The sequence below is a fragment of the Oryzias latipes genome, chromosome 4 (assembly GCF_002234675.1).
Source record: "Oryzias latipes chromosome 4, ASM223467v1".
Taxonomy (NCBI): domain Eukaryota; kingdom Metazoa; phylum Chordata; class Actinopteri; order Beloniformes; family Adrianichthyidae; genus Oryzias; species Oryzias latipes.
In genome coordinates this window covers 24,887,643-24,914,802 of record NC_019862.2, presented here as the reverse complement: position 1 = coordinate 24,914,802, position 27,160 = coordinate 24,887,643, and the positions used below count along the sequence as shown (strand labels likewise).

The 27,160-nt window shown below is 39.0% G+C and overlaps 1 protein-coding gene across 1 annotated transcript; it reads right to left on the bottom strand.

Moving 5' to 3' along the window:
• Positions 1–1,518: 1,518 nt before the first annotated feature.
• Positions 1,519–14,899, bottom strand: LOC101157529 (membrane protein FAM159A). The gene is made up of 4 exons (XM_004068266.4): positions 14,785–14,899; positions 13,831–14,119; positions 12,233–12,369; positions 1,519–2,935 (listed from the first exon to the last, which is right to left on the bottom strand). The coding sequence occupies exons 2-4, from the start codon at positions 14,010–14,012 to the stop codon at positions 2,742–2,744; spliced, it is 513 nt and encodes a 170-aa protein (XP_004068314.1). The 5' UTR covers positions 14,013–14,119; positions 14,785–14,899; the 3' UTR covers positions 1,519–2,741.
• Positions 14,900–27,160: the final 12,261 nt, after the last annotated feature.

The window sequence follows — 27,160 nt, the reverse complement described above, 5'->3', positions numbered from 1 at the left end:
ATCAAAGCATCACCGACTGTCTGCTGCTCAGAATGCCAGATCGGCTGGTGGTTTAATTATTTCCCAAGGCTATGGACCAACAAACACGGTGGCTCCGGCCAAACAATTCCTCCTGTCAGGTTGTAAATGTATATTCTCTGCACACACTTTTATTTCTTGGAACCCGCAGAGAAGAGAGAAAAGGAGCTGCTGTCATCTCTGCTGGAAACCTTCAGGCTAGAAATGATTCTGCTGAGCATTGCTCTCAAGCCTTTGTCGCTTCGGGACCCATTATATTAAAGTCTATGACAAAAATACTGGAGAGGGGACGAAAAATGTCTAAAGCACAAATATTGCAGAATAATAATGGGGTTGTTTTGTAACAACTTAATCTGCTTTAAAAATCAGTTACATTATAGTTTATACATCCATGTAGTTATTGTAAAAGAGCAGCTTAAACACCCACTCCAATGAAAATTGTGGTTTTGGTGTTTTTTAACATGTTCTTGTGGCATTTTTCTCATCATGAAGGGCATATATGTTTAAAATCGCATTTCTTAATTCAAAATGATTAAATCAGGAGCAGACGAAAAAATGTCATTGGAAAAAGATTGTAGCTGTGACATAATCTACAATCTGCAGGTCCCTGTTCTGCTTCATTCTGTTTAATCCAATTGTCGACTGCCGATATGAAGCCCATCGAGATGACTGTTGTTGCAAATTTGGGCTATACAAATAAAATTGAATTGAATATTAGATTCATTAATGTCCTCAGTTTCCTCGTCTGAGCTGGAATCTGGGTAAAACTTTCTAGTTGGATAACTCCAATATTGCTCTGTTTTTGTTGCAGCAGTAATGTTGGGTTGGGAGTATAAGGGGCTGTTAGCTAGCAGGAGAAAGTGCAAACAGATGATGGGAAATAGGGGCAGGCTTCTGCATCAATGGACTCAAATTTCTGATGAACTCCTGTCGCTCTGCAGAAACTGTCCTAATTTTATTGCAAATGTGGTAGTCATAACTAAAAGATCCATGGGAACGTTTCTTCAATAGATCACAAGATGATCGAAATGGGACTTTAAGACAAATCTCGTGATCTGCAGCATTTTTGTGTACTCCTGCTGCTTTAAACAAACACTGGTAGTATTTTGAAAGTAAAAACTATTTTTACTTTTCTTTCTTCACATGTCTCTCGAAAGGCTGCAGGGTGACGCAGTGGTTAGCACTCTTGCCTCACAACAAGAAGACCCTGGTTTGAATCCAGACTGGGACCTTTCTTTGTGGAGTTTGCCAATTTTTCCTTGTGCGTCTCCTTGTGGGCGTGTGTGGCCCTGCAACAGACTGGTGACCTGGTCAGGATGCACCCCTTTGCCCAAGGGTGCATCCTTTGCCCAAGGGTGCCCTAGGTTGGCTCAGCACACCAGGGAGCCCAAAAAGGATACAGCAGGTTTTAAAAATGGATGGATGGGTATTGCTTTCAACCAGTATTTTTTCCATATTAGTCTGGAACACGAGCAGGAACAAGAGACGAAATTTAACCAGTCCTTTGAACACAGCTTCATTTATTTCTGTTTTTTGTTTTAGTTTTAGAACACAAACACAAAACTGTGCCCCTAAAGCAAAGTTGCACACATATGCAGAAGAATAAAATGTGCAGAGATGACAGGAAAAGCCAAATTGCTGAACAGGTCAGTCCATGAGACTAAAAGAATGTCATGTTTTGGCTCCGCCCTCACCTTCACCTGCCTCCCAGGCAATCATTCACCTTGTGCCTCTTTAGAACTCGATACATTCTGCCTTTCTTATGTCATTACTTGGTCACATAAAATTGGAAGGTTTTTTTGTCTTTGAGTTCTTCACTGGGGATTGGAAGGCAATTAATCCTCAGCCGGGGTTTAGCAAAATCACATCAACCACAGCCTTTTTTAAGGTGAGGGTGAAGCTTAGTGTTAAATGAGTCACAAATATACAGTGTGGACAGAATACCGGGGCAGTAATGGAACAGGTTGAAGTCTTTATCAGATTAAAACAGTTGGAGATCTGAGTTTTGCTTACTGAACGTCACGTCTGACTTCTGTACCGCAGGTATGCAACCCCTCTAAAAAAATCAGAATGAAAACTGAACAAATGAAAAAAAAAAATTTTTTTACGGCAACTTTGTCTAATTGATTGCTCTGTTTTCTTTGCTTTGTGTTTTAGTTTCAAAAGCGTGTCTTTCCTCCTGAATTGTTGTCACACAAGGCAAGACAGCGTTCCAGGAGGATAATACATTTCCATAGTCTGGTTGGCTTGTCACATAAGCCACAGGAGTTGTTGCTCTGGTTAAATCTGATTTGAAAGAGTAAATATAGGACATTAATAAGGTAGACTGATGACAGGACAGTGATCTTTTCCTGCTGATCCTGGCTGTATGCAGCTTGCCTCTTCTATTGAGCTTTTCAGTTTTTGGTTAGGACTTTGTTAAAAATAGCGTCTGGATTAGATGCTTCAGATAATTGATATTAGGAGTACTCTTCATGAATGGATAAAAGATCATGAGGTGGATCTGATGAGAATCGGCTTTGACTTTTGCTTTGGCTGCATGGCAAATTGATTAAAACAATTTAAGCAAGAACACTATTTTTATCTTCACAGGGTTTTCTGTTTTCATCATCCTTTCAACTTACTTCAGCATGTTTTCTTTTCAAAGACAAAAATAACACATTTTTATCATGATTATGAAAGTATACCAGGTAGTTTCCACACATGTAAGCAGAGAAGCCGACCTACGCAGGACCTTCTACATTGATGGATGTGACAGTAGCCATGAAGCAGCGCTGGAAAAGCCGGTCAGGGTCAGGGTTAGGCTGCTGGTTGTCACAGTCCAGCTTGGCCCTAACAAAGTGTTTCTTGAGGCCATGGGCTCCAGTCGGGGTGCTGCTGTGACTGAGACCAGCTCCTGGAGGACTGTAGCCGGAACCTAAAAGATAGAAAACTTACAATAAAAATCCCACGCGAAGGTGGAGCTCAGTTGCAGCTTTGTAACCACATTTCTGTCTGAGCAGAGTGAGTTCTTGGCACTTCTGTGACCAAAATGACCAAAACTCATTTGTAGGAGTCAAACTTTACATGTAACATTTGTACTGTGGGTGTCGCTATTGTGGGAGCTAGACATGTTGGGTACAGGTGCAACCAGTTATTGGCCGGGTGCATTGATCAGAAGGGCAAATGGTTTCTGACCGTTGCCACAAAATTAAACAAAGTTGTCCTTGTAATTTTTTGGTTCCCTGTGAGAATCTTTCCTTCATGAAGGCATGTCGACCATTCTAGGACGTCAGACCAACACCACCACAACAGTAGTTCAAACGTTGGACTGAGCTACTACACATTTACAGAATGTTTTTCTTGAACATTATTACAATCGGAAATGCATGACTGAAAATAACTTTCAGTAATTTTCACAGCTCATTTCTCATACCCTGATCTCTGAGGCTCCGCCTTTTGCTCCATGTGGGTAGCGCCCATTTCATGATGTCAACCTAGGGCCAGCCTCGGTGGTGTCTGTATTTCACCCATGAAAACAAACAAAATGTCTTACAAATACGTTTTGCCGATCACTGCCAATCACTGCTAGCTCCGCTAGTGGATGTGTGTGTTAGCCTGGGGGCAGTGCTGACGGCCTGGGGGTGGTGCCCGCAGTGCAGACTCTTCCTTGAACTTTCATACAAATGAATGTAAGCTCATTTTCGTGGATTCGGGGGGGCTGGTGCTCAGAGTGCAAGTTTTTAGAGGAACAATTACGGGAATGGATCAAATTACTGGCTTTGGGGCTGTTTTTTGTGAGGAATTAACTATTATAACAAGCTAAAAAGTTGGATTTTGCATGACCTAGGCCCTTTAAAGCAACATGTTTACCTTCGGGGGCTACATGCAGGCGCAGTGGTTAGCACTCTCGCACCTCACAACGAGAAGGTACCCTTGATTGTGGCCCTGCAACAAAATGGCGATCTTTCCAGGATGTACCTCACCTTCACCCAACAGTACCTGGGTTATGACCTGGCAGCCCCATGACCCAAAAAGGGATACACCAGGTTAATAAAGTGGATGGACTGAGGTTTACCTTCCAAGGAGTGTAAGGTGCCTGTGGTCATTGTCCAGATCTAGTTTTAGTTATGTTTGGGTGTGGATGGAGGCAACATTGTTGGATGAGAGTTTGACTCAGACTGTAAAAGACACTGCCATCTTGGTCAGGACAGCAATATTTCTCAAAATATTTGTTGCCATAAAAACCGTTCACATAGAAAGTATTGTAAAAAGTGGTAGTGATCAGTGTATGATTCATCGCCATAGTTGACACAACTTGGGGATGAAACTTTTCCAAAGAGCCAGACTGTCATCCTGTGCTCCACTGGGTTGACTGATGTGTCTCCTAAAGGTCACCACAGAAAAGAGGAAAGTCCATTAGCTTTTCTGACACCTTTACTTGATGGAAGATAAGCTGAATATCAGCACAATATTCTCCTTCCTGAACTCTGTTAGAATACCAAAGAACACCATAGCAGCCTTTCTTATCGAGATCATTTATGAATGCTGTTCATCATTTTTTTTTATAGATATTCCTCTCAAACCTTCCTTTTAGTCTGTGAATAAATTGGTCCATTAGATGCCAGTTGTCTCCAAATAGTCCAATAAAAGTCCAAATAATAATGTCTTCTCTGTGTCCAGCACAATTTTTCATGTCTTGTCCTCGATCCACTTCCCTGTTCTTTAGCCAATCACACACGTCTGGCTAATGCAGGCCAGATATTTAAAAGATTAATCATCATACTTGGCATTCTTAAATAATATCCCATCCATTTAGCAACCTGATCCAACATTGCTTTGCTTCCACCATGGCAAAGATCTACACTGAAACAACCAAAACCTCAGTTTTTTTGTGCAAATTCTTTATTAAGCTTTATTAAGCTTTCCCTTCTCCTTCTGTCAAGCTATGGCCTACCAACACCTCTTTTGCTGCATTCACCCTTTGAGGAAGAGGGGACAAAAGCTTGAATAAAACCTCAGCAACAGCTATTAATCATTCATGGTTTCCCTTAATTTGGCTGACGGAGAACAGACCGGAGGGATCAAGTGTAGCCACCAAGATATGCTAACAATGTCTGATGGAACTGTATGCTGTTTGGAAGGGACTGATGGGGATGGTGATTATCTTATTAAAATTCTAATCGATGTTTGTCAGACATACACATGGACAGACAGTACAACTTGTCTGGTTTGGCAGCAGAAATTCCACTAGTATAGACAGTTGCGCATCATGACGGTTCTAAGATAGCCCAGTTTTTGTTACATTTTGCTGAAAGGGAATATTGTTCCTAGAGACTGGAATGGCTTGGAGTGGGCATACAATTCTGGAAGTTTGACAAATGTTATACTTTCGGATTTCCCAAGTCCAGTGATACAATGCCTACTAACCAACATTCCCTTGTTTTTGTGTGCAGGATCCCTTCGGGCATACTCTCTTTATCAAGTTGTTGGTGATGTACTTCTCATGATTCACAAACGCACTGAAGACTGATGTTTCTAATCAGTGTATGCAGTAGCTGTAACTGTTGCAGTTGCATTTGTCACAGCTAAGGCGTCACCTACATTTTTACTCTAGTAGCCAACCTTTAAACATACAAAACATACTCCTGTAAGGAATTCTATGTCCTCTTTTGGAGAAATCATTGTTGGATTTGTTCACTTCAAGGATGAATGAGTCTACTCACAGTATAACAGGAATAAGGAGGCAGGCTCTTGGTGGCTGCCTTGGATTTTGTGACACTGCAAGTGCGGTGGCTTTCTTATGGTTGTAACATGAATACTGCTTTTGATCTCAGTACTTATTGAGCTTTCTTTTTACACCTTTTATTGCTGGACTTGATCATGTCTTAATGGTCTAAAATATAGAGGATGAGGCAATATTTTTGTGTGATGTTCAAAGACACTGACCAAGTCATTCAATGTTCCCCTTAACCCTTCCGTCATTCCTGTAAAGTTTCTTATTGGTCAGTTTGCTTCATAACGGACGGTACATTAAGCTCTACCATTTACTGTATTTCAGATATGACATCATCTTCTTAAAGACCCCTTCTACTGAAAATGATGTTTTTGGTGTTCTTGTGGCATTTTTCTCATGATCGAGGACAATTAAGATTAAAACTGCTTTTCTGAGATTTTTTTGTTCAAGTTGTGGTGAATCAGAAGCAAATGAAAAAGGGTCTTCAATAAAGCTTGTAGATGTCACGTACAAACTACAATCGGCATCCCACAAGATCCCTGCTCCACTCCATTCCCTGCATCCACTTGTAGACAAAAATCCATGAACGTCTTTATTTTTCTCGTCAGAGCTGGCATCTGGTTCAAAACTGTATGGAAGGGTAGCTCCAATATTGCTTGCCATTTTTGTTGCACCACCACTAATGTTAGCCTGGGTGTGTGGGGAGCTGTAAGCCAGTGGGAGAGAGCGTTTAAACAAAGGGATGATTGGAAATCAGATGAGACTTACTTCCACACCAACAGTCTCGCCCACAACTCAGAGGTAAATTCCTAATGAACTACTGTCCCTCTGCAGAAACTATGTCCTAGAAAACTATGCCTAAAAACGTCATAATTTTAACTCAAAGACCACTGGGAACACTTTAACAATGGATCAAAAGATGATTGGAGTTGGACTTTAAAGGTCTTGAAAGTTTTGTATAGCTTGAATGTCCTCTAAATAACTTTTTGGGTGCGACATGAATGCTTTATGTTTTTTGCCCAAAAGCTCCATTAAAAACCTTCTGCCCTTTGGTATCCTTGCCAGTTACTTATGGACCATGTTATTGGTCCACAAGACCGCTTCACATGACCCACACAATCATCCAGGGGCAAAAAAAGTAAAAAGCACAGGAATGCTAAGGTGTGTTACATGGTTTGTCGTTTTGTTGTAAACCAAGTTTGAGAGTGGCATTCTCTTTTAGTGTCTTATAAAACTTGAGTGGGTTCTGGGCCCATGACTGCATTGTATGATCACACTTCTGGTCCATATGCTAGGAGTGCTGGTGAGCTTGGCTAAGTGATGGGATAAGGCACAAATTCTTTTGCCTAACAATTCTATTCTGCTGTTTTTTGGTCTTTAAGTCTTTTAACTACAGAGGAGTTCCTGTAGTTTGAGCTGAAATTTCATCCCACATCACTAGCTCTAAACACAAAGAGCCGCCTTACTGCAGCACTAGCATTTCAGCCTCTAGTTCCACATCTTACTTTCTTTTCATTATTCAGCCTCCAGACTATATCTATTCTTTTGTTTTCTCGTTAGAGCAGCAGCCTTTTCCATCAGCCCTTCTTTCTCGGCCTTAGCTATTTTACAGGCTGATGAATTACAGGATCCAGAAGTGCCGTTTAGTAGGCTCAATGTCTTGCTTGATAATTTTGATACACTGCCTTGCAGATCAAGACTGTCTGTATGCTCTTTGTCATATCAGCATTGACGTCAGCATCCTCACATTCCTTTTCATATATGCTTTTCTGTCACAAAAGCATCATTTGTAGCACTTTGACTTGAAATCATGGGTTTGGAATTTGTAATTCATAATCAGGTTAAAAGAAGGCTTTTAACTTTGTTTTTTGGAGTAAAGATGCATATTTAAATAAAGGACTAAACCTTTTCAAATCTTGTTTGATGACAGAACCATTTGAAAGTGGTAAACAAACTTCTGTCATTGCCTTTAATTTGATGGCTTGTTAGAATCACTCCTTTCTTCATTGCCAGTATTGCCATTTCAAAGGCAACACCTTTTGTGGATCTTCTTTCCTCTTCAATGCCTGTGGGGTTGGTTTCAGCGTTATCAAAATCCATTTCACTCACGAAACTGCAAGGCAATAATTGTGACATACTGCTAGGTCCTTTAATATTTGGTTAAGTCATTGCTCTTTAATTTGCTACAAGACGGTAATGTGTTGACACAGTCCATTGCAGAATTTCCAAACTTTTTCTTACAAATGAATAATTTCATGACTAACCTTTAGCAGTTCACACATCTATAGAGGCCAGCGGCCGCAGAGCACCTAAACTTGGCCCAAACATTTTTCATTAAAGAGGACTGCACACACCTGAATGGTATGGTTTTGTGCTTTAAACCTTTTAGATCTTTCTGGTATGGAATCACAGCAAAGAGAGGGCAGTGTTGAGTCTTTGCTTTGAGATACACGTTAATGGCATGGCCTTTTTGCATAGAACTCTAGATGATCTTTCTCCTGGCTGGATTTTCACTTTGTTTGGTGTTTGTCCAGGTCTATTTTTGGTCACTTTTGGAAGCAGATGTAGGTAAAGGCTCAATTTATTTATATTGTCTGTGTCATTACTGCTTTTTGGTTTGTATTCCTATTTATGACTGTTGACAGAAATGCAAAATCCAGCCAGAGTTCATGGCTTGGTAAAAGCGATCAGAACGTAAAACTGGAAACAAGGCACTAAATGTTGTACTCTTTTTTTCATGATGCAAACAGTTTAATGCCATCCCTATACAGCAGACAGTGGTTGAGAAATATCAGATCCAGTGCAATAGAAAGAAATGTACCAAAAGTAAAATATGGGTAATCCAAATTGATGCAAAATAAAATCAGTACTGGCATATTTAAAATACAGATGCCAAAACAGATAAACAAACCCCCATGCTGCTCTCATTCAGGCCCCCACATCCCTTTCCCAAAGATGAAGCAAACCTAAAAACACCAAATGTTGCAGTTACTCAAAAGACCATTGGAGGCTGGCTTCAGAAGGCCACAATTTTGACTCGAATATGATTATCCACCTTTAAACATTATTTTTATCACATTTGGATGGAAAAGTGGGCACTTCTTTTAAGTCGGCTCATTTGGTTTTGTAAAAGTGTAAAACATCTGCAAAACTAGGCACATGTTTTTGAATGATGGGCGGGTGGGTTTCACAAAACTTATCCTATTTTGTCATTTGCTCAATTTCAGAACATTGTTGAGGTAGGCGAAGATGCTTCCAATCAATGTGGTTGACCGTCTTAAGGCTTTTCTTTTTCACTATTCTGAATGCAAAGTCTGGCATTTCAGCTGTCACAGCCACACAATTTAGAAAACACTAGCATCTGATTGCGTCCTTAATTGGGCCATTTCGATGTGCCACAATTGTTCACAGATCATTATTTCCACTACGCTTGTCACCTATTCAATCTACAGAGTTTCTCCCCAAAAAAGGAAATTGGCTCAAAAACATCACGTGTTACAGGAAGTATAGTGATTTTTGGAAATCAAAAGTGTTACCCTCTCCTTTTTTGTTACTATGAGATCATTTTAATTGGTAAATGTTACAAATACAGAGATAAAAGGAGTAAATACAAAGTGCTGTTTTTTTATTTTTTAATATGAATTTGTTCTGTTTTCAAAATAAAATTGACACCGCCATAGACGTTACAACTTGTTGGGCCCCCCAAGATGCAAAAACTGTAATCAAGTGTTGCTTGATGGATGAATGGATGGATGGATGATCCCACTGGGGAAATTGATTGGTTACCATAACTCAAAAAACAACAGCAAAACCCTTCAGATAACAGATAATAAATAGCTCTAAAATACAATAAATAACACAACAAAGTGTCTATGAGGTGTTGTAGAGTCTAATAGCGCACAGGATGTGATTCTTTTGCATCCCTTCTGTTAAAACATAAAAAACTACCAGGATTCCCGATCTAAAAAAGTGAAGCTATTTTCATTTTTGTTGACTATAAAAATAGAATTACAACCAATTATCAACCAGACCATAATAGCTAATTACAAAGCTGCAGTGCCCTTTAAAACTAGCGTTTGTGTGTAACGTTTTTTTTGTGGTATTATGAGGCTGTTTCTATTTTTCCAAATACGTGACTGAAAAATAATGAGGTCCAATTGTTGGGAGTATATACTTTATTTTCTTTATAATCATTCTAACTGCTGTTTTGAAGACTGCTTTTTGAACTCTGTTGGCCTTCACATTGAAGGCTGCTGTATAGGGATTTTTTTCTCCACATACCATCTAGAGGAATGGGGACGTCTGAGCAAGCAGAGGGAGTTTGGGATCCAAACTGTTGAGACCCGATTCAGGAACTGTGAACTAACACTCTAATGTCTACAGCAAGAAGTTCAAATGAGTCTATTGTTACTGACCTTGCATCTTATAGATTCATTAGTCTTTTCTGTAACCAGGGCAACCTATTCTTAATAAAATGGGAGGTTTGACAGGCAACCGCAGAGCTGTTGGAGGCAGAGGTGTTGGACAGTTGTCTGTTTCCTAGCAAGAAATTGTACAGGAGTCTTGTGCTTGTTTTTTAATACTGTCTTGTGTTTTCAGACATGACTTTAACACAGACACCAACTAAGTGTAGGGGGATTTAGAAACAGAATGACATCAAATATATGAAGAGCTTTGAGCTCATGCTGTTAACAAAACTGCTTTGAGATCAACGAATCAAGGGGAGCTCTGGAGCAGAAAGAGACGCACGGCGAGTAGAAAAATCAGAAGTCCAACTGGTTTTCTAGGAAGGACAAAAAGCTTGAAGAAAGCATACAAAAGTAAGATAAAGCTATTAGGCTGTGCAGTCTGACAGCTTTGAGAAAGAAAAAGAAAAATGGAGGTTTGTGGCAGAAAAATAACACCTTGCCAGTATTAAAACATTGTGACGTTGAGCTCAAAAGCCAACAAAAAAGTGACATTTAGTTGGCTTTGATGTTATTTTCTGTCGTTGATGGGGTGACTTTTTAACATCCAACCAGTCGCTGCAGAGAAAATAGCCTTTTTAATACACATTTCTCTAGTACTTCAGGCGTTAATGAAAGCACTCGGCTCCAGCATGATAGCACATTTTTCACATCTATAAAAGTTTGGCAGATGTGCAAAACGTTTGCTTGGACAAAATCCATTCTTCTGACATTTAAATGTCAGAGATGTGCAGATAAAAAAATTGCTTTTCCATGACTCGTCAATCTTTCCATCTATTCCATGCAGAAAGTCAAACCAAGAGGTGTCATAAATGGGTAAAGACCCTCTTTGGTCTCCACAGGCCAAAGTTCATCCATATTTGGTTATCTTTAGACATGCATTTGTACACATGTTCCTGTCCAACAATGTTCATGGAAATACATCAAAGCTGATAAAAGTAAAAACTAACACAACTAGTAAAAACATAAAACCAGACATTTCTTTTGAACTTTTGTTATCTCTACATATTCTAAACCCACCTAATCATTTCAGGGATTATGGAATTGCTGGGACCTGTTCCATCTACAATGCGCAAAGGTGTTGTATACCCTGGACAGCTGGCCAGTTGCAAGCTTTTTCCAATGCTGTTGGAAAAACATCTACTTATAGTAGAGACATAGAAGCTACTATTGCAAGCCATGAGCTCCCTGCTCTGCTCCATTCTAATGGATCTACTTGTAGACATAGAACCATGCATGTCTTCGTGTTCCTCATCCTAGCTGGCATCTGGCTCAAAATTGTACTGCTGGATAGCCTAAATATTGCTCGCCATTTTTGTTGGGCCCCATCGAGGCTACATAGTTAGGCAGTAGTGCGAAGGGTCTTTAGGGTCTTGCATCAGGACCGACACTGGATGAAGCTCATTGCACCCTCTTAGAAGCGAATCCTGGTTTCACACACGCCAACCCTACACCCACCAAAACCTAGAGGCATCCAGTCTCTAATATTACAAGCATAACTGAAACAAGAAAATCGGTCTCTGAAAAAAAAAGCAATCAAGCTATGAGGCTTGTTTTTGGATCACAGTTAGATGTTTGCAAAACTAATGCATTTTTATAGAAAATACGCAATCTAAGCTGGATTGGAACCTGCAGCACTGACCATTGCAATGCCCTGCACGCAGTTGTCCATGGACAGAAATAAAATCAAATAATGCTAAATTTGAGGACGATTCAGAGGAAGAAAATTCAGATCTCTGTTTCTTGATTTGAAAGTCTTGTCAGGTAAGATGAAAATATATCATTTCAACTGAGAGTAATATTTTGTACCACAAATAAAAGTCTATCTAACAAGCCAGACAGACTTCTAAATGACAAGCAACGTCTCTGTAATCATTGATTTTTGTCAGCAGCCCAGAGTGGAAGTCGTTATGCTCTTGCTCAGAGATGTTGCTGTTAGTTTCAGTCATTTTTACCTGTCAGAGTCATGAATCGCTCAGAGCTTGATGATTCCGCTGCAGCAGAAAGCCACAGACACAAAAGTGGGCAGTACCTGGCGCTCTGAGAGGCAATCCGTTGTCCAGACCCCTAGGTTTGGTGGTGATGAACAGATAGCAGAGGACACAAAGAGTGACGATGAATGCAAGAAGAACCACAGCTGCCACGGAGAGACCCACGAGAGCTCTGAGACTGCAAAGCAGAAAAAAGAACACAACTGTCAGAGGAGCAGAGGAAACATGACATGGGAGAGACAGAAAACCAGAGCACAGCTGCATAAACTCTGATAACTTAGAAAACTTCACAACAGAAAAGATGAGGAAATACTTTTTTCTGAGATGTGATCTTAAAATCTTTTTGTTAAAAAAAAGTAAGAAAGAAGAAAGACCAGACTTTATAACTATATGTTCAAAGCAAAAACTTTACGTACACAAGGCTGACCGACTTCACATTTGGGACTTTCACTTTATTTGTTTGATGACCAAATAGTTCTTTCTACTGAGGAAAGTTTGGTGGACTCTGCTGATGTGGGCAGGAATGCAGAAAATGTCATCCTCTGCATTTGATTTGGTTTTTAATTCATACATGGCATTTTAAGCAGAAAAATTGAACCAAGCTGCCTGTAAAAAGTCACTCTGTTCCAACAGCAACACGTTTGGGGAAGTGTTGCTAAAAATGAGCTGTGACTAGAAAAAAAAAAACTACACAGGAAAGATACAGTTGGCCAGTCCTGATGGTCCTTTGACTCATACATAAAAAAACACCTGCACTTCCTTACCACATCATATGGAGTGTATGATGTATTGATGTCTTATCATAATTCTTCTGTGAATGCCACTTTTTTGCTGTTTGTATTTCTGAATATCTTTTTTGCTGCTGAAGATAAAAGAATTTCCCCATTGAGTGTGAGAAGTTTGAGCCTCAAGAGGAGAAATGATTATTTTATCAAGTATTTCAGGAGTGCACTGGAGCCAGAAGCTGGATCAAACGCACAGCAACTATAGGCAGACGGTATTTTGACTTACTCTGTAAGCCAAAGTAGCCATACTTGTCTGTGCACAGTTAGTGTTAACAACAGTAGCTGAAGCCAAATGAACATTTTTCATCATCTTCCTTACAATAGGTAAAGGGAGTTCAAGTGATTTTAGGGGACTTCTTATCTGTTATGCTGGAACAATTACATCAGCAACACAAAAAACAGTCTTGTTTCACACTGGGTTCAGTTCCATTATTAAATGTTTTTCAGCAACAGCAGTTTCTATTGCATCATTCTACAACATAAACAGATCTTTTTAGGCATAATTTGATGGTTTTTTTGGCGTGTTAATTTGCATCATTCAGTGTTCTCCATATTAGAAGTTCTCCAGCATTAAACAGATTTCGTTCTTCATCAAAAAGCATTTTCATCATCATGTTGTTCTCAGCATCATCAAATGTTCCTCAGCTTCATCACTAGATGTTCTTCACCATCAACCGATGTTCAGCTGTCAGTGCCATGCTTTGCTGCAGACTTTACTTTGGTCAGTTTGGTGTAAAAAAAAAAACATAAATCAAGTCCTGTATATCGGTCTGCTTTTATTCCTCGGCATGCACGTCTCACCATCAACCTCCCAGTTAAAGATCCGCAGACGGACGCACGCGCGTGCGTCTTACCTGAGTCTCCACATGTAGGCGTACTCGTGGGGGAAAAAGCTGTGGGGATCATCGCAGCAGAACTTTAGGTCGCTGAAGCCGCAGCAGAAGACAGCCGTGGGGTCTCCACCGGTTCGCGGGCACGTGAAGCTTTCCACGAGCATGCGCTCCCGGCTGTGGTAACTCTCGCAGTCCGAGCTCATGCCAGCGGTCGCGCGCCCTCACGGACCTCACACATGCGCCACTGAGCTCCTGCACAACAGCCAGACTGCCTGCCTCCCCTCTGACTTTGCCCCTTTCTCCTAAACACCTGTTGCGAAATGAAATTACATGATTCAATGATTTTTTTGTGTGTAACTTTAAACAAAATGTAATATCTATTTTTTTTGTATGTGTGTGGACCACAAATCCCTCGATGAATCGTCAAAGGGACTAAACCCTGATGTTTGATGCAAAAAAAGAGATAACCACTTTGAAAAAAAGTCAATATATTGTTTCATTTTAAATACCAGATTTTACTGCTTCAAAAACGATGAAATGCTAGTTTCAGCCCTCTGAACAGAGCAGCTGAACACATCTATCTATCATGGCTCTAATGAACTGTTCATAAATGTAACACCTTAATGTTTGGTTTGCTTTCATCACTCACAATCAAACCAGGGATATGCCCATAACAAGAGCAATACAAACAAATGTAGCAGAATGTGTTTACAAGCTTAATTTGGGTGTTTTTTAATGTTATTTAAACATATCTTGACATTTTCTTTGTAATAATTGTGCTTTTCCTGATCTAAAAGCATTAACAGTATGCGTTATCAGCACATTAATCCTCTTTATTTTTTCTTTTAACTAATTGTGCAAAGAAAACAAACGCAAAGGAAACTTGAGATAAAGCAAACAGTAGTCTGTTATTAAGGTAAAAATGTGGCTAAATGGACGAGCTTGTAGATTTGATGTGAGGACTGACATTATTACCTTCAAACTCTGTTTACACCTTCAGGGGGCGCTTGTGAGTCGACAGGTGCTTGTAGCTGTCCTCAAACTGCCTTCCATGTGAACAATTCCCACACACTACACCAAAATATAGTTGGTAAAAAATGTATTTATTGCCACTGTGTCTGCCAAAATTTTTTTTTTATAAATATATATATATTTTTTTTTAAATTTGAATTAAAAGTAAAATATAAGGATTGTGCTCCTGGATTTGGTTTTGTTAGTTCACTTGTGTTGGTATCATTTTCTGTTTAAGTCGTTCTTCTATCAATCACATGAAGTTAACGTTGATGATCACCCACAGCTGTTTTCATTTATGTTAATTACTCTCAGTACATTCAAGTGTCTGGTTTTTAGTTCTCAATTGTCAGGTCTTCTGCTTTGTCACCACGTTTGTTGGGTGTTGTTAAGTTGAAGTTTCTTTATTAAATGTTTCTGCCAGCAGGCCCAGTCTTCTGGATTTTGGGTCCCGCATCACCAATTCCTGACATAAAATTCAAATATGCATCATTGAAGAGGCGTTCTTTTCTTTGCTAGGAAAGTCAAGATACATTATTTCTGCGTAACCCAAAAATCTTAGTAAATAAGGGTTATTGTCTGTAAAAGAAGCTCAATATTCTCTGTTTTCTCTGGGGTTTACGGAGAGGTGAGATCACTCCAGAGAATCCTTTATGATTCTGGGAACAATCACCTTTTTTATTTGGATAACCTACTGGATCAACAACATCTGGAACAAAAGGCTTAGCAAATTCACTAGAGGGTCCAGCCCTGTTATCTAACTGCCAGGTTTGCTATTATTTTTACATTTTTAACGTTATTTCTCCTCAGAGCCACGACTCTGTTACCATCACTGTTACAAGCCCCCCCCCACATGTTTTATACAGATGTTTGCACATTTCTGTTTTATTTCCTCACAAGATCCTATGGATGAATATAAAATATATATCAGTGCATAATTTGTTACTGTGTGGATACTTTTTATGGACTGTATTTTTAAATGGATGGTTGTAAACACTGCTGGTGATTTTTATTTTTTTCCCAGTAGAATAAAAAAAAGTTTACATATGATTTCACATTAAGTCATCTTTCTCAGCACAATCTATTGTTTTATCGTTAAAAAAAAACTTACATTGCAGTCACATTCTGGAGATAAAGGCCAGATGGTTGAAAAAAAAAGTTAAGAAGACCTCTATTTCTCAAAGGAAAAATCTCTCAGCAGAGGTTTGAGACATTTCCTGCCTGATTTGCACAATCCTGCTGTTAAAGCAATTTCTAGCGGAGCCGGTTCCCATTCATATCCAGAATAAATGATAAACAAAAAAACACAAATGAGCATCGACTTCTTTAAGTTGCACCAAGACCCCCGCCTGGTAGCAGTACACTAGCCAACCCTCCTGAAAAGCACTGGATCATGGAGATTTGTTAACAATTATCGGTTACCCCTCTCAGCATAAAAATCACCAGATTGCGATGTTGGCAGTTATAACAGAAACACTAATCATCCATTGACTATATGAGAACTTGACTGAGTGACCCCCCCCCCCCCCCCCGGTGTTCCAAATATAAAGTACCCTGAAGCCAAAATACCAAGACTTCGACAGAGAAATAAATAACTATTACTCAGCCGCTGTATTTGTCAGAATCCCCATTCCTCCTCTGCGACCTTTTTTCAAAATATGTTCTTGATTATCCTTATTTTTGTATTTTTTCTTTAGTGCAAGTCATTAAACTGTCCAATTAGACAGACCGTATCTCAAAGTTAAGTTAAAGTTAAGCTTCCATTTGTTGTCTCGTACCTCGGTGTGTGTGAAAATTGTTCTCTGCATTTGACCCATCTCCTGGGGGGAGTGGTGAGCTGCAGACACAGCTGTGCTCAGGAATCCTTTGGTGGTTTAAACCCCCAATCCAACCCCTTCATACTTAGTGTCAAGCATGGAGGCATTGGGTCGCAATTTTAGAGTCTTTGGTTTGACGCGGCCTGGATTTGAACTTGTGACCTTCCGGTCTCAGTGTGGACACTCCACCACAAGGTAGATTTCAGACCTATCTCTGCTTTTTAATGACCCCTGGCGCCGTCATGGCAGCGTCCCTATCACGAAAGATTGGCGTTTGAATTGACGTCATTTTGTTGGAGGCAGAAGAAAGTCATTTTCTATGAAGGATTCGGCATAAACACAAACAGGAGTCCCTCTTTTTATAATAATACCCTCTTCAGCCCTTAAGTGTGATGGTCTTTGCTTCTGTCAAATGAAAGAACAGTCACAAGGGCACGGAGCCATTATTAAATGAAAAACTTGCAGCCGGCTTGTGACGCTGTTGTAAATCTCATGCGCAGCCCCCGTATATATATTCCTCCCCCCCTTCCAGCTCAGCGGCATCGCTGCCAAAGTGAAGTGTTGTCCCAGATCGGCCTGATGTCCCACTTCCTGACAGATCAGAGCAGATTTGACTCTCCGAGCAGCTTGAACTGTTAACACTGAAAAAAAGGAGTTTCGCCCAATGACTGCCGCGCTGAAGTGTGCACACTGACCAAACAGATGGGTTTCATTGTGCAGAAAAACAATCATTTTAAATAACCGTAAATCAATCACAGAGTTCAAAAGACATGAAAAGAAGGTCAAAGCATGTCTGCTACAATTTAAAAGCGGGAATGCCTGCCAGGTGTTCCATTGTGTGGGTGTTTGTTAGGTTGGGGCATCCCTGCTGTATTTACATGGATAATTGAGTGAAATCTCTTTTCAGGCAGTTAAAATAGAAGAAAAGAGTCATGTGATGTCCCTGTCAGTGCCATGAATTACACATAGTGACACCAGAACACAATTTAGCTGTGCAACAGCTTCATATGTGGACAAATGATAACAGAGTCTGCTGTGGACGAAAGACTTATGCAACATTGCCTCTTTGGGGGTTGGCGCCGTTAAGATCACAGTAATTTGTGAGTCATACTCAAATGGCAGAGTGTTGTTCAAGTGTCCACCTTGGCCATCATGTGGATGAAAACCCTTCTTGTATCTGCGACTGCTCATCGAGACTCTGCACTCCCCTTGTTCGCTAAAGCTTTAGTGAGCATCAGTTCTGTCCAGAAACGTCTGCAGGTCTTCAAATTCTCACACATCTCTGACTCCTGCTGCAGTCAGAATGCATAACCTGAATGTTGAGTCACAACATGAGTGCAAAACTGTAACCAGGATCACACAAATCTGTGACTATTTATAATCCTCCATTACACCTGGATTATAGTCGTATTTTTAGCATTTTATTTGGCAAGCTTATTGTGAGTATTGGCATATGTATCTGTACTGTTTTTTTCATTTTCTACTATCGTTCTGATACTTTAGGTGAGATCCTGAGAGGGGATATCATCAACAAAGACTATGTCTTAGCCATAATTCAGAAAAAAATCTATCCTGTTATTGTCTTTATGGAAACAAGAAAAACTTCTTTTCTCATAATGTCAAATATTCTGTTTACCACTCATCTATTCATCCATCCTCATGGACACATATTTTAAAAAATGTCCATCAGAATCAGAAAAAAGATTGATTTTGGATGGGGGTGCTGCAGGATCAAACTGTCTGAGGTGAAAGCTGGAAAGGTTTCTAAAAATACTCAATGGGTCATGTTGCCGCTTTGATAATAACAGAGAGCATAAACATAAGCACCAGACCCGATAAAAAAAGGCCTGTTTCCAGATGTGCCCAAGCTTGAGAGCAGCTGGTGGTGATGGTTTGGATGCTGCTGGTGCGTTCTGGCAGGAGGCATGTGAGCAACTGCATTTGGGTTTTTTAATGAATGAATGCATGTCAGCCTCTGGGAGGCTGTCTAATCCTGTGTAATCCGTGCCTGATGAAACCAGATAGAGTGGAAATATTGGCAAAAGAGAAGGATTAGTGACCATGGAGTCTGGCAAAACATGTGATCCCAGCATGAGCGCATACTTTAGTCACACATGTGCAGCTCTGCTCTGACACCAACGGCAGCCAGATTCCTCTACTCACCCAGCGCTTCAGGGAGTTCGCTCCGAATGCCAGCTTTTCACACAGACAGAAGGAGGAGGACAAAATGACCTCAATCACTCCATCTTTGGGCAAATGGAAGATTACTCCTACCCCCCTAAAAAAAAAAAACCTTGGTGAAATAATGAAATCAGATATGCGGCAGTGGGGCAAGCATAGACGTGAGCAAATCCTAAATGAGAGCTTTAGGCTTTTTTGTGAGCCCATAGTATTGTCCTAAATTGGTGGTGAGAATACATAGAAAACGTGCATACATACACAAATGTATGCTGTGAAGGGGGGCTGTTCCTGACTTTAGCAAACCTACAGTTTCATCTGATTGTGTGTACCTTTTTGTAAAGTGGTATCAGTTCAAAAGAACTGATGGATTTCAACACCTTTATATTGCTCATTGATATGAATAGAAATGTTTCTAACTTTTTTTCAAATTTTCTGGCTCTTTAAGAGCTAAAAGGTTGAGCAAAACAGCTGTGAACTAAAACATTTTTGAGTTTTTAATTATCTGAATGATGACATGACAGCGTTTTGTGTTTCCTTTACTATGTTTTTGTTGACTTGTTTAAGATTTCATATGTTTTTTTTTCAATTTAAGATCCTTTTTGACCTTTTACGATAACCATTTCTGCTGTTTTAGCCCTTTCAGTGACCAGTCTTTACATGTTCATTGTGGTAGATGATGCAATTTTGACATCTACATTCTTTTTCTGCCATCATGCCAATCTGAAGTTATTAATTATTAATTAGTTATTAAGTGATTAAATTAATTTAGCTTGTATTTAGAATAGAGTAGAGTCACATGATCAAATTTAAAGACTTGAGACTTGCTTGAGCCCTGCACTCAGCTGATGAACCATCCAGGGCCCACTCCACCTTTGTCTGACTGTAGCTGGGACAGCCTGGGATCTTGTTGGGGGTTCTTCAGGTTTGGAAAGATGGGCTTGGTTGAACAACCCTGATTATGGCTTGACTTGGTTTGTATGACATGAGAACTAAATGAAACATATGTCATGACTAAAAAAGGCTTCAACCTTTTGTAATTAAATGTTTGCTTCAAATGTAGATTTTGCCAGAATTTAGGTTATATTTGAAAATGTGATGGGGTTATTGTTTTGGTGCGCTGCCTGCAGTGCAAAGACCAACAGCTGTCTACTAATCAATACAAGAGCTGGACTCCAGGTATAAAGCCTCAGTACAACTAAGAAAGCACTCAGAGTCTCACTGTTTCATTGCAGCGAGTGCATTTCTACCAAAAGAGCCTCTTACCGGAGCCCACATGAGAAAATTTTGAGTTATTTTCTAGATCTTTTCAGGAAAAATTGCCTCCTAAAAACATTATCAGGCACTTAAAAAGGGCAGCAACTATGTGGTTTTAGGCCAGGAAAACCTTTGCTAAGAACACTGTGTACCTATTTTGCTATACGGTAGTCATTATTTTTCTATTTGTTTTTCAAGCTCATTTAGGGGGCTGGGTGTACAGTAGGAGGAAACCTGGGTTTGCTTCCTGAGGGCATGCAAAAGTGAGGGTAAGGGCAAGACTGTCCGCGCTGCTGCTGGGTCTTTACAAATAGAGGAAGGGCATCATAATTATTTGCCATTTAACTCCTCATCCTTAACTGTGACAGTGTTTTTTATTTTATTTTTTCAAAAAAAGCCAATGAAATGTGAAAACATTACGGCGAAAACCAAAAGGAGGAATGCAACGAAGGCCAAATAGTTGTTCAGAAGAATTTATTAACAAGAAGCTGCCACGTAGTGTGGGAAAACTCCCAAAACAACAAACAAGGACAGAAAAAGTTCTTCTTTCTGGTTTTAACCCTTTAATTTCAGAGGTCTCGCTGGTGACACCTAAATAACACACGCTCTCTGACATACTGTAACTCTTTCCACCTTTATCCACCTTTGTCATGGTAGGGAGAACACGTCAATGTAAGGGTGGGGTCACCTAAGATAGCACAAGGGTTAAAATAAAAATGTAGTGTGATCTGTGAAGAGTAGAGTCTTAACTTGAGGTGCCACTGGAACAAAGTTCTTGAAGATTATCTGAAAGTATACAAGACTCGCACACTGTGTTTTCTGCAGTCAGCCTAAATCTGGACAGATGGTGACTAAGGATTTTAAAAAGTGGCAATAGTGACTTTACTTATCTTGCTGGTTTGCACTTGAAGTCCAACTCCGATCATCTTTTGATCTATTTTTTATGAAACATTACCACTGGTCTTTCAATTATGATTATGCCGTTTTTTTAGCCAAAATCTAAAAACCTGTGCCGTTTTAGAAAGCAGTTTCTACCAAATTTTACCTCTGAGTTGTGGGCGGGATACTTGGAGCAGAGCCACACTGCCCCTGTTCCCGTCACTTTAACTCATCCAGAAGCTCCTTAACCCTTGTGCTATCTTAGATGACCCCACCCTTACATTGACGTGTTCTCCCTACCATGAAAAAGGTGGATAAAGGTGGAAAGATTTCATGTAATCCATGGACACCAGTGAAGATCACAAATCATTGAAGAAAAATGGTTACGTGGTTTGTTGGTTAATGAACCATCCAAACAAACTTTTAGTAAGTAGGAGCCTTTAGTAAGAAACCATCATTGTTCCTGTCATGTCATAGCAGACAGTTAAACTGGTTAGACTTAAACTGCTTAAACTTGACAAGTTAAACTTAAAAATATTAATTTAACCTTAGCAGACAAAGTTAAAAAAATACTTTAGCCTTTTGGATGAGAGGCAAATCCAATTCTACAACACGTCCAGATGAGCTTTTTCAAAACTTTTTCTGCTCTGGAACTATCTGAATGAATGGTTGTCTTTTACAGATTCGTTTAACCTTGTAAAAATACCATGATTTGCATTTTCAAACCATTTTTAATCCTTGTTAAATAACCTTTCAAAAGTTAATGTAATGTTTTGAAGTGTCAGTTACACTCAATTTGGGGATGTAATTGACGTTGAGCACAAAACTCTTGTTTATATTTCAGTATAAATGTTGATAAGAAGCACCTTTGCATTACCAGGCCAGCGAAAAATGCAAACACCCTGCGGATCATTAAGTAAACCTTTAATTACTTTGAGGAAGTGTGAGTATGCTGTGATAGTTTCAGGTTTTGCTTATTTAAATGTGGAAACTGTGAAATATCAAAACATTTTTGCATGGCATGACCTGTGCCTCACTCGGTTATCTCCACAGCAACTTGATGTGCAACAATGTGGCTTGCACATTAGCGACATACACTTCTGCTTGTTTCAAAATTAAGCTTCGTTCCCTTTTTTCTGCCAGACTGCTCCATACAGTTTGCCACCAGCAACAGTAAAAATCAAAGTGTTTTTCGCTCTGACAAGTTTTTTTGACCTGTTTCTGTTCATGACCACATTTGCTGCCTGACTGGCTGCCAAGCTAATGACCCATTTTTGTCAGATCGCTCACTCCCTCCCCCCTGCCACAAGTGTGAGGGAAGCTGTCCCCATACATGCTTATTTGGGTTTAATTTTGGATCTGGGTATTTGTTGGTTCAGATTAAATAACAATGACAACGCTGTCTTCTCCAAAATCTTGCACTTTGAGTTTGAGCTGCAACAACTCGAGGATTGGCGCGTTTTTGTGGTGCCCATTGTCTTTATGGGTGCTCATTTGAATTCATATTTATCTGTGTAAAATGAATTTATACGCTTCGTGGGTTATGGGGGCCGGTGCTCTGTTGTCCACTGAGGGAGTGCAAAGAAAGGGGGCTTAAGTTGAACAGGATCATGTGGAAAGCATGGTCATATGTTTGTATTCAAAGAGGTGGGGAAAACTGCAGTTTTCCTTTTCCAGCTGAGATGATGCAAACTAAAACCTGCTGTGACCTCCACTCATGGGAAGCAGAAACAAACCCCTAATGCCTGAACAAAATGCTCAAAGATTTCTGAAGGCAATAGAAAAGAGTGAGCCTCACATTTTATAATAGGTACATAAAATAATTTCTCTTTTTACAAGTCCTAAGTGAAAATGCTTCAGTCTCAGTAAACCGGCTCTGGTCTGCCTGTTTGGTGCTGGTTTAAGCAGCTGAACAGAGATCCAGGAGTTAAATAGTCTACAGTCCCTGATAGTTCTTGATCTCATTAAAACTTGGCCTCCTCAAGAGATGGGAAGCTCAACAAATCTTCAACCGGACAGATGATTCAAAATGAGGCGATCGTGGTGCAGAGGTGGAGTGGTTGACCTCTGATCAGAATATCCCAGGTTTGGTTCCCGCCCTGCCCACCCATGTGTTGAAGTGTTGTTGGGCAAGGCACTGAACCCTACATTGTTCCTGGTGGGAGTTTCTGCAGTGGAGTCGCCATCAGTGTGTAAATGTGTGTGTAAATGGGTAAATAGAACTGGGACTGTACGGCACTTTGGCCTTTATAAGAAGGTGGTGCCATAAAAGTATACACCGTTTACCATTCAATTTTTTCTTAATTTGTAAAGATTTGAGTGATTGCTTGACTGGTTAGAATGGCGAGTTGTGCTGTAAACACGTCCAAAAGCATCATTTTCTGCCAAAGCAGAGTGAAATATAACACAGTCCTACTGAAAAAAAATCCAAAACATGTCATTGGAAATTTGAACCTTCTCCTTCGTTCTGTGGTTGTCCACCAGCGCAAATGGCCTGATGGTTCAGTTTGTAGCTTTTGATGCATCAGACAACTGTTTTTTTCTCTCTAAAATAATTAGTTTCTAAGGGCCTTCAAAAAGAAACATAGTTTTTAACAAATTACTGCTTAATCAAGGGCAGAAAAATGCATGCTGTTAGGTGGAATTAGGGCTGATGAAAGCGATTTTAAATAAAGTTGAAGGGCATAATTAAAGCTTTTTGGTTTGAAAATAGCTCATAATTAATGGGCAGAAAATATCAAAAGGGTGTAATTCTAAAACAAGCCTTATTCTGAGTTGAAAAAAAATTCGAATAACAAGATGAAAGCATCAAATAAGGAAGTTTGTGTTGGAGTGCATTTAAAAAACATGTAACGATAGTTGTCTCTCTTTTAGGAGTGAAACTGTGGAAATTTCTCAAAACTTTGACCCCATTTTTCAGTTTGAAAATGTACTAGCTAAAAAAGTTGAAAATTGTGGAAAGAAATATCTAAAAGTGCATTTTTTTAATTATTATGTTTTAAATAAACATCTAACTTGGGATTCTGGGTTGTATGGAATTGATGGAGCTTAAAAAGTTTAGCGTAAACTGTATTTTCCCTATTTTTTGATTTTGGATTTTAATGAATTTTAATTTTGTAACAGTTTGAAGGAAACTATGCTTGATCAAAAATAAACATACTTAGAGGTAAGAGCAATTATGATTAATGCATGATTCTACTTTAACCCTTGTGCTATCTTAGATGACCCCACCCTTATTTTGACGTGTTCTCCCTACCATGACAAAGGTGGATAAAGGTGGAAAGATTTCATGTAATCCATGGACACCAGTGAAGATCACAAATTATTGAAGAAAAATGGGTAACACTTTATATTAAGATTCCTTAACAAGCTTTGTTAACACATTTACAAGCATTATAAATGAATTTATAGGGTGTTAGTAAGACATTTATTAGTACAATAAGTCTAATAAGGTTTATTAAATTACTTAGTTAACACATTTACAAGCATTATTATTAGGATGTTTTCAAGATGCCAATGATGCATTTATTGATATTATAGATGCCTAACAAATGTGTCGGTGTTAATAAGCTTAATAAGATTTATTAACAACCTTTGTTAACAAATTAAGAAGTATTATTATTGTTTGGGGTTCTAGTAAGATATTTATTAGCATTATAGATGCCTGACACAACCCTAAGTGTTCATAAGCTTAATAAGTTTTATTAACTAACTCAACAAATTAATAGGCTTTATTAATGTGTCAGATGCTAGTACAATATTTATTAGCATTATAGATGTCTTGCAAATACCTGAAAGTGTTAATAATATTTATTAAAATCTAAAGTCAGACCATTGTCTTCTAAATCCGTATTACTAAACTGCTTATAAGCTTTACAAATGTATTAATTAACTTTGTTAATAGTTTATTAATTGTTTTGCAGCACCTCATCTAAAGTGAGGATGTTTTTTACCGCAAACAACCACAAAGCATAAAGATTGTAAAAAGAACTTTATGACATTAAAACAGACTAAACATACACAAATCGTTCCGTAAAAGATATATAATAATTTAATTCAGACAAATAAAAAAAATTAAAAACATATAGACTGGTGTTGGATGACTAGCATCATAGCTAATAAGGATAAAGTATTAGCATCTATCCTGAGTGAAACATTCATTGCAAATCCCATCACCAGGAGACAATTCTCTGCATTCAATGCCAACTGCATTCAACCACTGTTGCCTTGCTTCAAAGTCCACAAGAAAGTTGCACAAGCCAGTCATTTTTGAAGAACGAAGACAATAAACCTACAGGAGCCATGCTAAAGCTAACACGCTAACCTGCCCATCTTTGATTATGAAAGGAATCAAAGATGGGCGGGGCTTTTTTCGTCACCTGTGTGAAAGCAAAGTCTAAGAGGCCATTCAATTGGCTGAAAGCAAGCATGCCTGTTTTGCTGATGAGTTTGATTGACATATTCATTAGCCAATGGTGACATTAGTTAACCTGCCCATCTTTGATTCCTTTCATAATCAAAGATGGGCAGGTTAGCGTGTTAGCATTAGCATGGCTCCTGTAGGTTTATTGTCTTCGTTCTTCAAAAATGACTGGCTTGTGCAACTTTCTTGTGGACTTTGAAGCAAGGCAACAGTGGTTGAATGCAGTTGGCATTGAATGCAGAGAATTGTCTCCTGGTGATGGGATTTGCAATGAATGTTTCACTCAGGATAGATGCTAATACTTTATCCTTATTAGCTATGATGCTAGTCATCCAACACCAGCATATATGTTTTTAAAAAAAAATATTTGTCTGAATTAAATTATTATATATCTTTTACAGAACGATTTGTGTATGTTTAGTCTGTTTTAATGTCATAAATTTCTTTTTACAATCTTTATGCTTTGTGGTTGTTTGTGCTAAAAAACGTCCACACGTTAGATGAGGTGCTGCAAAACAATTAATAAACTATTAACAAAGTTAATTAATACATTTGTAAAGCTTATAAGCAGTTTAGTAATATGGATTTAGAAGACAATGGTCTGACTTTAGATGTTAATAAATCTTATTAACACTTTCAGGTATTTGCAAGACTTCTATAATGCTAATAAATATTGTACTAGCATCTGACACATTAATAAAGCCTATTAATTTGTTGAGTTAGTTAATAAAACTTATTAAGCTTATGAACACTTAGGGTTGTGTCAGGCATCTATAATGCTAATAAATATCTTACAAGAGCCCCAAACAAAAATAATGCTTCTTAATTTGTTAACAAAGGTTGTTAATAAATCTTATTAAGCTTATTAACACTGACACATTTGTTAGGCACCTATATCAATAAATGCATCATTCGCATCTTGAAAACATCCTAATAATAATGCTTGTAAATGTGTTAACTAAGTAATTTAATAAACCTTATTATACTTATTGTACTAATAAATGTCTTACTAACACCCTATAAATTCATTTATAATGCTTGTAAATGTGTTAACAAAGCTTGTTAAGGAATCTTAATATAAACTGTTACCGAAAAAGGTCTAGTGGTTCTAGATGACCCAACTCCCAATGTGCCTAGGATAGCACAAGGGTTACGACCTGTTGAGTTCTGCGCAGGACAGAGATTACTGCAGACGTGGCATTTAGCAGTTATGAAACACAAACCTTCTGTCTGCATGTTTAGATATTTAACAGGCATGGACAGAGGAGAGGGTGATGCTCCGTGTTCTTCTCCAACAGCGAGAGCAAAACAAGTTTATTATCAATGAAGTGACATTCTGACAGTTGACTCAGAAAAAAGTGGGATGGGGGAGGGGGGGCGGCGATGGATTAGAATGATCATGAAATCACATCCGATGAATTTGGACCAAAAGCCGATCTTCCATCTGTTCTGGTCAGCAGGCATGGCAGCCTGTGATCCCTTCAGGGATGCTTTGTTATCCCAAAAGTCATTCCAGCTTTGGCCTGCATTACTTTTACTCCAGGCTGATATGACGTGTAGCTGCAGCAACAATTGCATGCATTATAATAGAATAAAAGGAACTTGTGGCCCTATGATTGTAGTTTGTCCATTAACGACTACAAACTCTTTCCAGTGGCATTTTTTGTCTGCTCCTGATTCACCAAAATTTGAATAAGGAAATACAAGAAACACAGTCTTAATTTTATTTATATGTGTCCTCCATCATGAGATAAATGATAGAACACCTTCAAAACACCAACATTTT